General features: G+C 39.3%; 1 protein-coding gene across 2 annotated transcripts in view; it reads right to left on the bottom strand.

The window, feature by feature from the left end:
* LOC150090154 (E3 ubiquitin-protein ligase PDZRN3-like) overlaps positions 1-15803 on the bottom strand; it is a 50468-nt gene that overhangs the window by 11834 nt on the left and 22831 nt on the right. For both annotated transcript variants that reach the window (XM_090389760.1, XM_090389761.1), the window contains exons 2-7: positions 9552-9799; positions 7890-8013; positions 4014-4112; positions 3027-3089; positions 2791-2889; positions 391-459 (exon numbers count right to left, since the gene is read on the bottom strand). In XM_090389760.1, coding sequence (XP_090245886.1) covers positions 391-459; positions 2791-2889; positions 3027-3089; positions 4014-4112; positions 7890-8013; positions 9552-9799 — 702 coding nt within the window. The remainder of the gene's footprint in view (positions 1-390; positions 460-2790; positions 2890-3026; positions 3090-4013; positions 4113-7889; positions 8014-9551; positions 9800-15803) is intronic.

The raw sequence follows: 15803 nt of genomic DNA, 5'->3' as shown, positions 1-15803 counted from the left end.
TGGGATGCAGCGGATGCAATGTCCCCTCAGACTTCGGACTAAAAAGTCTCAAATCCCAAAATGGGAGTAGAGGGACTTCAATCAGGCAAGGAGAACTGCTCTTTGCTATCTTTTTCCCAACATTAATTCCCACAGTCTGGGTTCCCCTGAAATGAAGACCAGCTCTAAGTTCTGTTTAATCCATAACTTAGCTAAAATCAAGGTCATTTAAGTATTTAAGTTTGTCGTAAGTAATGCTGAACTCTGACTTAGAGCTTATTGAGATTAGGCAATGTGTTCTTCATTGTTTAATACGAAACAAACTGTTCCAGTATCGTATTTATACGTTTTACATACCAACTCAAAAGTATTAAAATCATTTAAGGAATGCTTAATAAGATATCAACTGACCAGGAGTACCCCGTATTCTTGGCACAGGGCAAGGTCTGATGGTGAATCCTCTAATAGGTAATCTTCTAGCTGAAAAGAGAATAAAACTGTTTATTAAACAGTGGGCATGTAATGAACAGACATCGAAATTATATTCAGCAATATTATTAATTATCTTAAGTTACGCATAGAAAACAATTTATATATATATATAAGAGAGAGAGAGAGAGAGAGAGAGAGAGAGAGAGAGAGAGAGACTAAACAGCACTATTGTCCGAGTGGTTAAAGCATGACATAACCGATTATTATAGATCGTTCTTTGTCGATTATATGATCAATTAATTTGCATATAATCAATTGTTAATCATTCGATTGGCCTGACATAGCCGAGTGGTCAGGAGCGCGAGTGCGGTAGCACACGCTCTTTGAGTGGACCGCGGTTCGAGCCCGTGACTGCTAAATACGATTAACAATTTGTATTGATTGAACATTAATCAATAACATTATGCGCTTCACTGGTAAGAGGATACTGCACATATACCAGATAATCAACACGATAGTGCAACTTACACTCTCGATGATAGATTGAAAATTATAATTTCAAGTACAATTTTACAAAAATTAAAATTACACAATTATAAATCAAAATACTCTCGCTCTGATCTTTCAGTTGATTTTTGAATAGATGTCAGAGGATTTTGCTTTTTTAATAATTGAGAACAAGGATAATAAATCTACAGCTACTTCTTGTTCTTCAAAAAATAAACTATTTCTAAGAACTAAAACCTGCTTCCAGTCCTTCAGGAGACCCTCTGTTTACTATTTAGAATCGCAAACAAGCAACGCATCACCAGCCCCAAGAAGTGCAAACAATAATTATCCATCGAAAAGGTCATGACAACAATCTTAGGGTGGACTGTATAGAAGAGGGGAGAAATTATGAATAAGTATCTTCACAAAGGATTAATTATACTCAATGTACTGAAAGAAATCAGATCCAGCGAAATGAAAGAAACCTGGCTGAATTATGCATTTGAATGCAACTTGGAATGACTTATTCGACTCTCTTATTCAACTGATATGGCACCACCTGAAGAATTCATTCTCTAAACAGAAAGGAAATTTCAAGAAGACAACAGGTGTAAGTTTTGAGTCACCAGGAAAACATTTTGAGATGACACGAGATGAGATGAGTGACGATATGGTGCAAGTTTCAAGAAGTATACTCGATTATGTGGAGCGATTCAAAACGGAAACACTTTCCGATGTTCGCGGAACACCAACCATGCATAACACAGTAAATTCTCAAATGCCTAAAACCTGATAAACTGATTTTTTTAATCCCCACCAGAAACGTAATTTCCTTCATGTCCGATAGAATGACATGTTAGTCCACGTCAATTCGTTGTACGACAGTCCAGTGCAAGAAAATTTGGTGAATGACATTTCGCTGTACATGAAAATTTGATGAAAGACAATTGGTGTCTACAATTCGGTGAGTACGACTATTTGCTGAAATACAGAAATTTAGAAAAAAAAAATATATTTTTTTTTAATCCATTTGTTTGGTACCAAACAATTCACGCCAATTATTCCCATAGGTAAGTTGGAAAGTGAGTATTGCCTATATCAGCATGACTCCGTCCGTATTGTAACACCTTTAATCCAGATAAGATTATTTATTAATCTTTTTAACATACCTCCTCAATTGAATCCTATGCTTCTCCAGGAGCATAAATTGGTTGAGGGTTGGGAAGCTAGAAAGAAAATTAGGGCGCAGAAACCAGATTAAAGGAACAAACCATCGTACCATCCCTTAGGAGCGTTGAGAACTACCAAGGGGCTATGGTGAAACTGCTTCACTGGGCCAGAGCGCTTTTCCATGTAGGGAACTCTGATTTCAATTTTGACCCCTGCACAATCTCTAGGGAAGCTTGCTCGCCTACTCTTAACCCATCTACGATATTAGACTACTACTAACTTCTTTCAATAAGAACTATAGCGCTAGTTACAATATAAATGTCAGAAGATGCGCTTCCTGCACTCTGTAGAGTGCAGGAAACGTACCACAATGTAAGTCAATTTACAAGTGGCCCAAGCAGTTTGAAAACGAAGGCTGCTGAAAGCTGAGGAGTTCCGATCGTCTTGGCGCCACCGATGAAACAGTGCAAATAAGTCTTTCGGGGAAGCCCGATAGAGTCCATAGGTCCCAATCAACCAATCTACGAAAGCTTACAAGGCTGAGTTAATGCATGCGTTAAAATCGAAGAAGAAACCGACGAGTTTCGCTTTAACTTTAAACAGAGAGTGGAAATGATATTTTGAAACTAGTTACTTATTTTGAATCCACATTTACCATACTCTTTGACTCGATTTATTTCTTTATTTATGTATCATTATGAAAAGAGATCTTAAACTTACCGGCAGTTGCGGACGCGCTACCAAGAGGGTGAAATCGGAACGATTCTCTGAAAAGAGAGCAATGGCTTGGTCTCTGTTATGTACTTCTACTCCATTAATCTGCGAAAGATAAAAATAAATAAATAAAAATATTTTATTCATAACAATCAGGACACTATTAACTTTCTTTTAAGGATCATGCAAACGTACCATTAACATTATTAAATTACAAGGTAATTAATATAAATTAACCTTACCTGAAGTAACTGGTCACCTTCCTGAATCGTACCCTCTTTGGCTGCAGCACTCTCGGGTTCAATCTAGAAAAACCAACAGAGAAAAGACAGTTGAGAATTTAATACAATGACAGAACTCAAGTAACCTGCGCACCACTATAATATAAATTGAGCACAGGGTAACAAAAATACTCTCAATTTGATTGTAAAAGTGTTTTCAATAAGATGATGGGTGTAGTCTAAAATATATATGTTTCTTTTGCTGGAATAAACTGGACTAACAATATATTATTAAAAACAGATAGTTGGGAAGGCTTCTTAAGATTTTGAAGGCCCAAGACATCGCCCGGACACAATTATCTCGGGCCGGCCCTGCGCATACCATCATTAGGAATAATCTCAATGAAGAACAGCTTCGTATAGATCACATGCAAGCCACCAGTGCCTTCCCACAATATTAATTACGCTTTAAGACTTCAAATGATGATGTCAATGCTGCTGTCCACTACGTCACCGGCAAGCTTACCACTGACTAGTGTTTTCATACCCATGGTCACAAAGGCGGAACAATACGATGGGCGGGCAGGTGCATGCACCCTGCCACGATTGGGACAATTAGATGTCAAACACGTGCCGAGATCTGATTTATGAAACCACCCTCACTCGCGACGTTGGCTTGATAAACCCATCTCCAAGACGCCACAACCTCATTTTAATTCCAGAAGTCGTTGCAGGAGACTTTGGCTCGCAGGAAAGAAGAAGGTAGATCACACGCTAATGGCAGAATTATCTTTCTCATCACGCTACTCATCGGAAATAAACGACCTCTTTTTTGATTTGGGTGTCTACTCTGAATAAATCTGAACGTTGAGAACATGAGTCATTGATAACAGACAGTGGAGTGGACAGATTTTTTTTTTTTTTTTTTTATTAGTCAAGAGAATGGTAAATTGTTGATTAATATAGAAAACTCCTTCAAATGTGGTTAAAAGCAAAAAAGACACTCACCTCACTTATGAAGATGTCTGTATCAGCTTCTTCGGGGGCGCCATAACACAGCGTTAGCCCTAACTTTTCGTTGTTGCTACTTCGGTGAAGGGTTATTTCCTAGACAAAGACACCAGGGGTTTACTTAATTCCCTTCTAAATTAATAGAGACAAGTACAATATAATTGTTGCTGTCTGTTTAATATTATAAACTTAAGATTACGTACTAGAAAACTCAAGGGGGCGATTATTCACTGCGAATACGTCAGATTGAAGTTAGAAAAGTGCGCATTCGCAACAGAAAGGGGAAAGAATCCGGCAAAGCAGAGCAAGAAAATTAAACGTCAGTCGCAAGGTTGAATTCCCTGAGGGATGATGCGGCGACCCTCATCTCGTGTAGCGCGTACGAGTACGTTACCACCAGATGCACGTGAAAGAGATAAGAGAGCCGACATTCATCACGGGGAAGAGTTATTATGACGAGCAACGAAGTGACAGTCCCATCGCCGTCAGCGGAATGGCTCTATGACACCAGACGCACCTGTAGGATATCACACTGAATAAATGGCACAGGGCTCAGGCCGTAAACTTCCGAATTTATTTCCTCTTGTCTTACTCACCGCAGTGCTCTTTCTACATGCTTAGCGTCAGTTTGCCGGCACTAATCATCACTCTCAAAATATCGCACCTCGCCTTTGGGCTCGAGAGAAAGAAAATATCAAGTTCTTCAAAGTCCTCCGAAATCAGTGGCATGTCTGAAAGAACCTTCTGTAAAAAAATGTACGCATTTTAAGTCCTCTCCAGTCATAATGACATTTATAACCAATCAAATCCTCGCTTTTCATAGTTTTATGTTTAATTATATTTGATTTTTTCTAAATTTATTTTATTTATTATTTGCCTTATCTTTGTGTGGTAGAGATGTAAATAATTTGAACAGTGAACTCATTTACGTTGTTTTCAATGTAAAGGATAAGATTCTATTTCAAATTCCCATTGCCGGTTTGTATTTTATTGTAAAATACAATAAAATACGCCGGTGTTTAAAACCGGCGTATTTTGTTCTATTTAAGTCTGAAAGCATTTTGCACAGCATTTTAAGTCGTCTCTAGGCAAAATGACATTTATACACCAATCAAATTCTCACTTTTCATAGTTTTATATTAAATTATATCTGATTGATTTATTCTAAATTTATTTATTTTTTTATTATCTGTTTTATCCTTGTGTGGTAGAGATGTAAATAATTAGAACAGTGAACTCATTTACGTTGCCTTGAATGAAAAGAATAAGATTCTATTTCAAACTTCTAAAGCTAGTTTTTTCCATTGCCGGTTTGTATTTTATTGTAAAATACAAACAGGTGTATTTTACAAACCGGCATTTTTTAAAAGTAAAAACGGGCGTATTTTATTCTATTTTACCCTTCACTTTACAAAGTATCCCGATATAATTATAAGGGATGAATTATAATAATTAAACTTTGCTACAATTTATTTATATAACTTATAAAACTTCCTTACAAGAATTATATAACTTATTTAAAGTTTACAATTTGTTTACTCTATAGGAGAAACAATTCTGGTTAAATAATAATGATCCTAATAATAGTAATTACTATTAAAGCTTTATTTTTGTAGCAAATTAATAAACATTCATTTATTAAATACAACAAATATATTTATATTCATTGCTACAGCAATCTCGATAATCCGTGTTCCACTTAATTCGCAGTTATCCTCTAGCAATTATCAAAACAAAAATATGCAAATTAAAATTTCTTATTATTAATCATCAGTTGACGAAAAAATTGCTTAAACACAAGTTGAAAAAAGTTGTAAAAACTTTTTTTTTAATTCTATAAATTACAGCAGAGGGAATAAATAAAATATGCATTTTCATTTTAAAAAAACTTTTTTAATTAATTAGGTGTTACTGATTTAATTAGTTATAAGATTTTATTAATTTTAATAAATAAAATTACTAAATACACTTTCGTTTTATCATTAAAAATTCACCTCAATAATCCGAATTGGGCTGGTTTATGCTTACTTCGGATTATCGAGACTATTGTATATTATAACCATCAACTGATTACATCAGCCATATTAGGGATGTAAGAACAATGCCTTTGCCATGTCGAAAAGGCGCTTTTTATTTATGGAGCCAGTTTCTGAAGAAAGCAGGGCTTCTGATTTCAGCACGTCGAAAGCTGAGGGGGGTCACCTATCTAGTATGGTATATTACAATATCAAATATTATTTATTTTGTTAACAAGGATTAATGCGCAGATTTTCATTATACACCAGAGGGGTACTACCCTGGATTTATCATTCTCTCTTTTTCTCTCTCTTCCTTGGTTATTTATTTCCATTTATGTGTCACCCCTTCAGTTGTTGGAAATCGTTTTAAGTCCACTAAGTAATGACACTGAAAGCGACCCATTCAAGTAAGTTTAATTTTTTTCTTAGAAAAATCTTGTGAGGCAGTGAGAGAAAAGCAAACCGTGTTTAGTTACCATGGTTACGTATAACGTGATAGCGAAGTGGAGGGTTGCTGTTAGACGCAGGTGTACCGGCGAGAAAGGAAACTCCGTATTCATCGGGGGCGACATTTTCACTTCGTTTGTCCGCGCACTGTTCGGACACTAAAACAGGGTCAAGACAAATGCGAGGTCATTTTTCACTGTGCCAAGAGCGAGCGGTAATCCATCACCTCATCAGGGAGACCGGTGAAGGGAAAGGGAGTGGGGAGGATGGGGGTAGCCTTACGACCTTCATCGCAGCCACATTTCCAGAACGATGAACTAATTCTGTCGTTTACCCGCTTCCTGACTCTTTGCAGCGGATTGTTTCCAGCCACGTGCGTTTCAAATTAATGCCATCAGAAGCGTCGAGGTTTGCAGGCTTGTTCCGCCCTGGCAGATACATTCCATTAGAGTTAGCGGCAGACACGGACGGGACCCGACTGCCCCTGCGCCGCTCAAACATCGAGTCGTGATTAGCATCAGCGTCGGCATGCGAAATAAAAAAAAAAAAGGAGAAAGAAAGAAGAAACCTCCCTTAAAATCTAATGCTAATAAGAGCCGGGTGTACTTGCGGCATTTGAGGACCGGCTTCTTACATCTGTAGCGTTTCATTACCGTCACAGCCGCCAGCGACACAAGAAGAAGCTCAATTACTCGCGCAGCGCTGTTGTTTTACGGTGACTTCGTTACGTTCAGTCCGCACCCCCGCCGGTAGTAACCCGGCCGTGACCGCTGCGAGTGGCGGCATCCGTGGTGAAAGAAGAGGTAGAAGACTTCATTAGTTTCCGCAACGGATATTTTTGTCATAACTGAGAACCGGGGGGGAGGGAGGGAGTGGAAGAGTTTCTCCTCTTCTTTATTCCGCCCTCCCCGATGGTACCCCCACTTCAGTTCGCCAAAACGACGCCTTCTTCTTCTTCGCCAGACGTCGCTTAAAGTATCGACGCTAACCTAGAAAAGGGGAAGCTCCCACTTCATTTCTCGCTAGTTTTTTAAACTTTCAGAACGATAAGAATGCGAATAGAGGGAAGGAGATATTTATAGGAAGACATTGAATGGGAAATCGTTAAGAATGCAGATGCATTGTGGGTATTTAGGAAATAATAGACAACACTAAGGACGGACGGAGGATGAGACAAACACACGAGAGAGAGATAAATGAAGGATAAAAGAAACGATAAGATAAAATGTCACGAGACAGACGAAGAAATAAATATCGGATGTGGAGAGAAAGGGAGAGAGAGAGATGAAGTATCCTCGCTGAAAGTGAAAAGAGCGCAGTGTGATGTCTTTGAGGGGGAGGTGTTGGTGCAAAGGGGGCATCTCGTGACCGCCCCCGTGTGGAATCGTATGAGAGAATAAGGATTTACCTCGTACTCGACATCGCAGCCTTCGTCGTCGTCTTGATCATTCTCCGTAACTAAGGGATCGTAATTATTGGTCATGACGTCAGTGCTCAGTAGCGCCATCTGCGGAGATCCAGACTGCATTAAACTGTGAAAAAAACAAGACAACACTCGTTCATTTAAAATGTTTTGTTTTCAATATAGTAGGGAAAATGTTATAATGTAGAAAGGACGTGGTTGGATGGCATTCAAATAAAATCTGTTACTTCTCGCAATACTTTTCAAATTATTCTAATTCACTTAGCATTCTCTCTCTCTCTTTCTCCGTTTTCCTTTTTCTCTCTCTCGCACACTTTCTTACTTTCACTATTTCTTTTCCTTCTATCTCTGTCCCACTTTCTTCCTATCATTAATTTTTCCTTCTCCCCCCCCTCTCTCTCTCTCTCTCTCTCTCTCTCTCCATTTTCTTCTTTTCTCTCTCTTTCTGTCCCACTTTCTTTTCGCTCTCTCCCACACACTTTATTTTCTTTCTCGCTATCTTTATCTCCATTCTCTCTCTCTCTCTCTCTCTCTCTCTCTCTCTCTTTATTTTCTTTCTCGCTCTCTTTATCTCCATTTTCTCTCTCTCCTCCATTTTTTCTTTCTTTCTTTCTTTTTTTTCTCTCTCTCACACACGCAGTTTCTTTCTTTCTTACTTTGACTATTTTCTTCCTTCTCCCTCTGTCTTACTTCTTTTTTGCTCTGTCTCTGTGCCCTATTTTCTTTTCTTTCTCTCTCTTTCTGTCCCAATTTATTTTTTGCTTTCCACCCCCATTTTCGTTCTTTCTCTTTCTATCTCACTATTTTCTTCCTTCTCTCTCTGTCCCAGTTTCTTCCTTCTCTCTCCGTCCCACTTTCTTTTCCTTCTCCCCCATTTTCGTTCTTTCTCTCTGTCCCACTTTCTTCCTTTCATTATTTTTCCTTCTCCCTTCTTCCCTTTTCTCTCTCTCTCTCTTCCATTCTCTCTCTCTCACTCACTCTCTCTCTCTCTCTCTCTCTCTCTCTCTCTCTTCTCCGTTTTCTTTTTCTCTCTCTCATTTTCTTTCTCTCTCTTCCACTTTCTCTCTCTCTCTCTCTTCCACTCTCTCTCTCTCATTTTCTTTCTCTCTCTCTCTTCCACTCTCTCTCTCTCATTTTCTTTCTCTCTCTCTCTCTCTCTCTCTCATTATCTTTCTCTCTCTCTCTTCCACTCTCTCTCTCTCTCTCTCTCTCTCTCTCTCTTCTCCGTTTTCTTTTTCTCTCTCTCTCTCTCATTTTCTTTCTCTCTCTTCCACTTTCTCTCTCTCTCTCTCTCTCATTTTCTTTCTCTCTCTTCCACTTTCTCTCTCTCTCTCTCTCTCTCTCATTATCTTTCTCTCTCTCTCTTCCACTCTCTCTCTCTCATTTTCTTTCTCTCTCTCTCTTCCACTCTCTCTCTCTCTCATTTTCTTTCTCTCTCTCTCTCTCTCTCTCTTCTCCGTTTTCTTTTTCTCTCTCTCTCTCTCATTTTCTTTCTCTCTCTTCCACTTTCTCTCTCTCTCTCTCTCTCTCTCTCTCTCTCTCTCTCTCTCTCTTTCTTTCTCTCTCTCTTCCACTCTCTCTCTCCTTCTCCACTTTCTCTCGGCTTTTCTTTCACCCAGCACGTAAACTTTCTTTTCGTGAACGTACCTCGTCTGACCCAAGGGAAAGATGCTGATTGGATGACCTTCCCATCCGCCGGTCCAGTCCGTCTGCGCGTAGCTGTTACAGTAATTGTGAGACGGAGGTGCGGAAGGCTGCATTTCGCTCGTGTTCGGCTTATTATTGGGCTGTCTCGATGTCCGCCTCTGAACTTCCACCACGATGGGCTCCTTTGCCGAGCTGAATGCTTCTATCGTCTCCTCGTGCGTGGCCTCTGACATATCGCGGCCGTTCACCTACAACGAACGTACAAAAAAAAAATGATATACACAAAAAAAACACAAGTTCAACGTCTTCACTTTGTGGTACAGTGGGAAAAAAAAAAATAGAAAAAAGAAAGCCAAGTGTAAGGTGGATATCATTGAAAAGAAGAAATAAGTATTACAAACAACTTATAAAAGTACTCGAAAGTGAAATATTAATCCTCGATTAAATTAAATATTAAAATTAATTAATAAATTTAAAATGTAAATTTCCAGAGGTCGTGTTCATTTCAATTTAACTAGGCCTGACCAAAAGATTTAATGAAATCTAAACGTTGCCATTTTGAATTAGGTTTATGTATTGTGGTTAAATCAATTTTATCAGTTTTGCGGGATGAAAACCCCTGCAAAATCCTGTAAAATTTCTGGAAAAATAAAGCATACAACTGCAACCCCTTCCTACAACCGAATAACTTGAAAGTATCTTCCAGAAAAAATAGAGAACGAGTTTCTAAAACAAAAAGTACTTTAAAAAAAAAGCATCCATCAAAAAGTTTCTGATGCACAAAGAATCTCATTAAGAAATCGCCTGATGACATCGACAACCTATTTCAGTTACTGAAATTGAGATTGGAAAAATGAAAAACAAAGAAATTTGTTCTTAAGTACATTAAAATGATGATGCACGACAAATACGTCCAAATTACGGCACGCGATATTATGGGGATGGTCGCCGATGATATCAAAGCCACCTATTTGAGAGGACATTCACTCCATCATATACAGAACACAAACTGTGATCCACACAAAATATTGATCTTCCACGATTGCATTATATACATTCCACTGACGCCAAAAATAAATCAAACAAGGTTATTATAATCGACATCACGTGACTGGCTTTTCATTGGATACCTGTTCTCAATGATGGAGTTGGGTTAGATTCTGCTCCAGAAAAATAGAAATCCTTCTCTTTGAATTTGTCTGCAACACATCTTCCCAGAAACTTAATCAAAATTATTTTATGTACGCTGATCCATCGAATTCGTGACAATTTCCAATCGTTATTCTTCTTCTAGGTCCCTGTAAATAGTCCCCTACACGTGGAAATGAATCGGTCTTTAATGCTCTTCCAATAAGTAAATCCTGTCTTCCTATTGGTGGATGAAGCAACGTGAACAAAAAGGGAACAAAACAGTTAATTAAAATTTCCAGACAGATGTCTTCATATATTATTCACCAATATCCCCACGCGGCATCCCTTTCCTTTTTCCCCTCCAGCAGAATTTTTCTAATGAAAGTCCTTCGGTGGGTTGTGGACGTCAGCGTGAGTTTACTCAGAAAACTCTGGCTGTGAGTCGTGTGCCTATCAGTAACTATAGCAACGTGAAGAGATTTTTGCAGGACTTTCAAAATAATGAGACCAGGTGTCCACTCTTGGGAGTGTATTCTGATTGGGAGATTCGCTCGAAGTGATTCTTTACTAACATCTCTTGTTCACACGGGCTCACGTTCAGTTTTCGTCTTCTTTCGATCTTGACACTCTTCCAGTGAAAGTAAAACAATGAACACTTCTCAACCGGCCTAAAAAGAAGAAAAAATCTTTAAAATACTCTCTTTATCTCGTATGTCTAAACTTAGAGAGAAGTTATGACACAGTGCTTCTCAAAATGGTCTAATATTTCTGGTCTTCCAAAAAGGCCCAAATTCTTGAGCTGATTTTCCAAGTACAAAAAAAGTCTTATTACGGCCACTTTTCCTTTCAACCAAGTGATCCGTCTACAATATCAACCCACTGTTTTCCAATGTCTCCTCCATTCAAAAGACTTCTCTACCCTTCTCGAGCATTTAGAAGTGTGGTGAAAATAATCGTGACCTTCATTCACATGAACAAACACGCCGATATGAAATCACTGTTTAATGCCCTCTCTCGCATTGCAAGGACTTGTGTAATCCAAGACTTAGTAATTCATGCAGTCATGGAGACCGAAGCTTAAGACAATGCGAAGGGATTGAAACCTGGTTTACTCTTCAAGTCTTACTTTCCTGAGTGCCCCATTCACTCGCGCACGCTTCGCTGATGCCGCGGCATTCCAGTAACTACATCAACGTGAAAAGGAAACAATTTCTAGAGGAGTGTTTCAAATAATGAGACAATCGGCTTCTCCTCTTCACTCCCACCTGTGTCTTCGTCATTCGCATCCCCCCCTCCTGCAGAACGGTGGTGCGTAGTGTGTGAGTGGGTCTCTGTGGAACAATCCTACAGACGCTCGGTAATGCGGGAGGATATCTTTCGTATCCATCTGCTCACTCCCCACCTTAACAGTGTGTGTGGACACACTCACGTGCCCGAACGAATCCCCCAGCTTCTACCCACCCCCAACAACACCGCCTTCTTCGCGTGTGCTTCTCTCAATCTGTTTACTGCACACGGTAACCGGAAGCAGCCCTAGATAATTGAAGAGGATCAGCACGGCTGTCTCCAGATGGAAAGCATGTGGGTCTGAGGAACGAGGAAGAAAGATGAAGCACCGTGGAAAAAGTCTGCTATAAACTGATTGCAGCCGACGTTCAGCAAGAAGTTATCAGACCACCCTGCACTTCATATCAAACAACATCCACGAACTGTTTATTCGTGGCTAGCAAAAGACCAAGTCAGCATTAAAACTTTCTCCATTTTCATAAATAGTTCACGTTTTGCTGACTTTGATCGAGCTGCAATGTCAGCAATGAATTCTGCATGTACACGTGACTATAACATCAGTTTATAAATCCCTCTTTCAGGATTTCTTTTCGTGTGTTGGAAGTATCTGCCTTTTTCGTGGACACTTTTAGAACCGGCGTGCTTGATCACATATTATTGAATGTCTACTGGCACTGCAAAAACATATTGTATGTTCCAAAATAAACATACGCTTTTCCCAAGGAAAAATCCATATTACACCCCGCATTATAAAATGCTGTACTGATCCCCAAATACCACTGCTGTCACAACGAAACCGCCTTCTGTCACCTATACAAAAATATCTCGCTCCATATTCGATGGCATCATATGCTGTTTGGCCACAATCTCCTCGGCACTCATTCACCGTATTGAGTTCATAATTCATGATGCTATTTGAGTGGTTGGCCAGTTTTAGATTAATCAAACGATGTTCTTTGAAATCTGTTTATACTCAGGAAAACGACCAACAACGATCAGAGGAGTTTTAAAAGACAGAGACTTAAAGAAAATTACAGTATTTTGTGGTATCCTAGATTACTTCCAAACTGGACTTAGCAAGGATTTAATCGCCCAACAAAAATATTTATCTACAAACAACATGGTTCAATACATCTGCTTTAACTAGAACGATAAAGAAAATCTTTCTTTGACACCTGAACTGATGATCGATAAATAACGGGATTGGGTTGCTACCTATCCTCCTCTTTTGATGGTTGAACCGTGTATACATCAATTTCCTAGTAAGCAAGAGTTGTGCAGTATTCGCTTTATGCAATATCTTGAAAACTTTCTTTTAATGTGTTGATTGAAATGGAATCAGACAACAAAAAATCTTAATTATCCAACATTAAAACCACTTTTTAATTAGTGCTGGTGTTCCCCAAGGTCCATTTCTTACTCCCACTCTTTTCTTCTTCTGCATTAATGACCTTCTTCCACTGACTCGAACTCCTATCCTTGGTTTTGCTGATGATAGCACATTGTATTCCACCTTCCGGTTTTAGAAACCTTGCCCTCCACAAGCAGCTTCAACTTCTTCTCAAATATCCGCTACCAATTCCTTAAATGCTGATCTCCAGGATCCTTCTAAACTCAGTCTCTTGTTTTATATTAGCAAAAAGTATTCTCTGCTTCTATGCTCATCTTCGATGACACTCAGATTTCTAAAACAAGATCACATATCTCTATTAGGGATTATCTTGAGTATAAATCTGTTTTGGCATAAGCACATCACAAATATTGCTTCCTCTGCATTTAATCACCTCGTGCGCTAATAGTTACACACTCTGCACAAATTTCTAATCCGCCCTACCATAATCTTGTTCCAACATCTGCTGTTCTGCACCCGAAACCTCTCTCGGGCTTTTAGACTATTCAAAAGAGGGCAGTCAAGTTAATTAATGACCCATCTCTTACAAAGTCTCTTCACTCTGGTTCACTGACGTTCTCTTTCTGCTGCACACCTTTCTATAAATACTTCCATGGGCACACCTCTTCTAAATCGGCATCTGCAATTCCCTTGAAATTTTCCAAACAAGTTCAAACATGTACTACAGTCAGTCATCATCCGTTCTCTGTCCAACTTAAAACTTATAGAACCAACTTTTTCTTCTTCCTCATTAACCCTTCAACTGGAACAACCTTTCTTCAGGAAGAACCTTCCTTCAGACATATTCCTTGAAAATTACAAACTACAGAAATTCGAAGCTAATTTGAACAAGTATCTTGACTTATCAACTATAATACGTGTTTGAGGTTTTCAAAAATGAATAAATAAATGCCCTCGTGGGCAGTACAGTGGTTATAGTTAACGTCCTTCTCACATTAGGTGGTAAAAGGCCTGAGTTTGAATCTCGTCAATGTCGCGAGGAATCTTTATGGGGTTTTTTCAAGCTTTTTTTTGTGGCTGAGTCAGCCGGTCTCAGGCGAGGATATCATGGTTTTTTCTCCCCCAAAACTAGGAGTTTTCGTCCAGCAAACCGATCATAGAACTCAAACAATTTACAAACATGTACACAGCACTATGTAGCCTAAGTTGCTGAAGAGCCTAAAATCCAACAACCACCAACCAAAAATAAATAAATACGAGGGGTGATCATTTAATTCGCGGGCTGGTGCAAGATTTTATGTTTACCGCGCGAACTTTCCATAACTGCCGCCAGAGGCGCTTTCACTAATCGCTACTCAACAGACTGTGCGTTATTTTTTTTCCCTCTCTCTCTTCTTTCTCCTGCACATGGGCGGTGGCGCTTGTTACTGTGGCCTGTGTGCAGGATGAACGTTTTTATTTATTTTTTTTTTTCTTTTCTCTCTCACTTATGCGTTCTGCACTCTTATGTAGCTGAAAAAACTTTTTTTTGCACCGAGGGATTTTTTTATTTTTTTATTTTTTGTCCTTCTCTGGAGTGGGCCCCTCAGAGGAATTTGGCCCACCTTTTGGCAACAACAGGTGGGTCAGAGTCTCGTATTGAGACAGTACAAGCTCCATTGGGATTGGCCCACCTTCCGGTGGTATGGACTGTACCCAGAATCATCTGTCCAGGTGACTGATGCTTCTGGGTAGCCAAGAGACCTTCGTTATTGTGTCAGAAGGGGCTTAAACAACAGAATACGCACAAACCTATACCAACACATTTCTAGCCCTTTACAGTTGATTCTGTTCTTCACAGAGTTACGAAGAGGAGTTGAACTGACGTTCTAGAAGTCGCAACTTACAAAAACATGTCCACATGTGCGCACATGCCAGTACTTGTCGAGCTAGTGTTGGAGAGTTTTTTTAGCCGCGTGTCACTCACAATCGTTTTGAAGCAAGTATCATGTCGGACATACAGATTGAACAGAGATGTGTGATTCGTTATTGTATCAGAAGGGGCTTAAATGCATCGGAAACAGTTAAAGAGATGAATGAAGCGTGTGGCGATGAGTCTTGGTAGACAGCCATATTCCGGTGTAACCGAACTTTCCAGAGTGAAGTCAAGACAATGCCAGGCACCATACGGCTAATATTGTGCAGGCAGTGATCACTGCCATAGATCCAAGGTTCTGTCACATCCCCCTTATTCACCGGACTTAGCCCCGTGTGATTTTTTCCTGTTTCCACGTCTGAAGAAAGCTCTGAAAGGCAAGCGTTTCGCGTCAGACACACCGATGCTCGTAGGGCCACAAAGGAAGTACTTCGCAGTCTTTCGAAAAATGGCTTGCAAGACGCATTTAATGAGAGTATTTCGAAAAGGAAAAATCCACAGAAAATTCAGATGATACTTAAGATAAGATCTTGCACCAGTCCGCGAATAAAATAATTTCAAAGCCCAA

Source organism: Mastigoproctus giganteus, chromosome 2 (genome assembly GCF_048544385.1).
Source record: "Mastigoproctus giganteus isolate SK-2022 chromosome 2, ASM4854438v1, whole genome shotgun sequence".
Taxonomy (NCBI): domain Eukaryota; kingdom Metazoa; phylum Arthropoda; class Arachnida; order Uropygi; family Thelyphonidae; genus Mastigoproctus; species Mastigoproctus giganteus.
The sequence above is the reverse complement of the archived record's forward strand: the minus strand, read 5'-3'. Positions and strand labels throughout refer to the sequence as shown.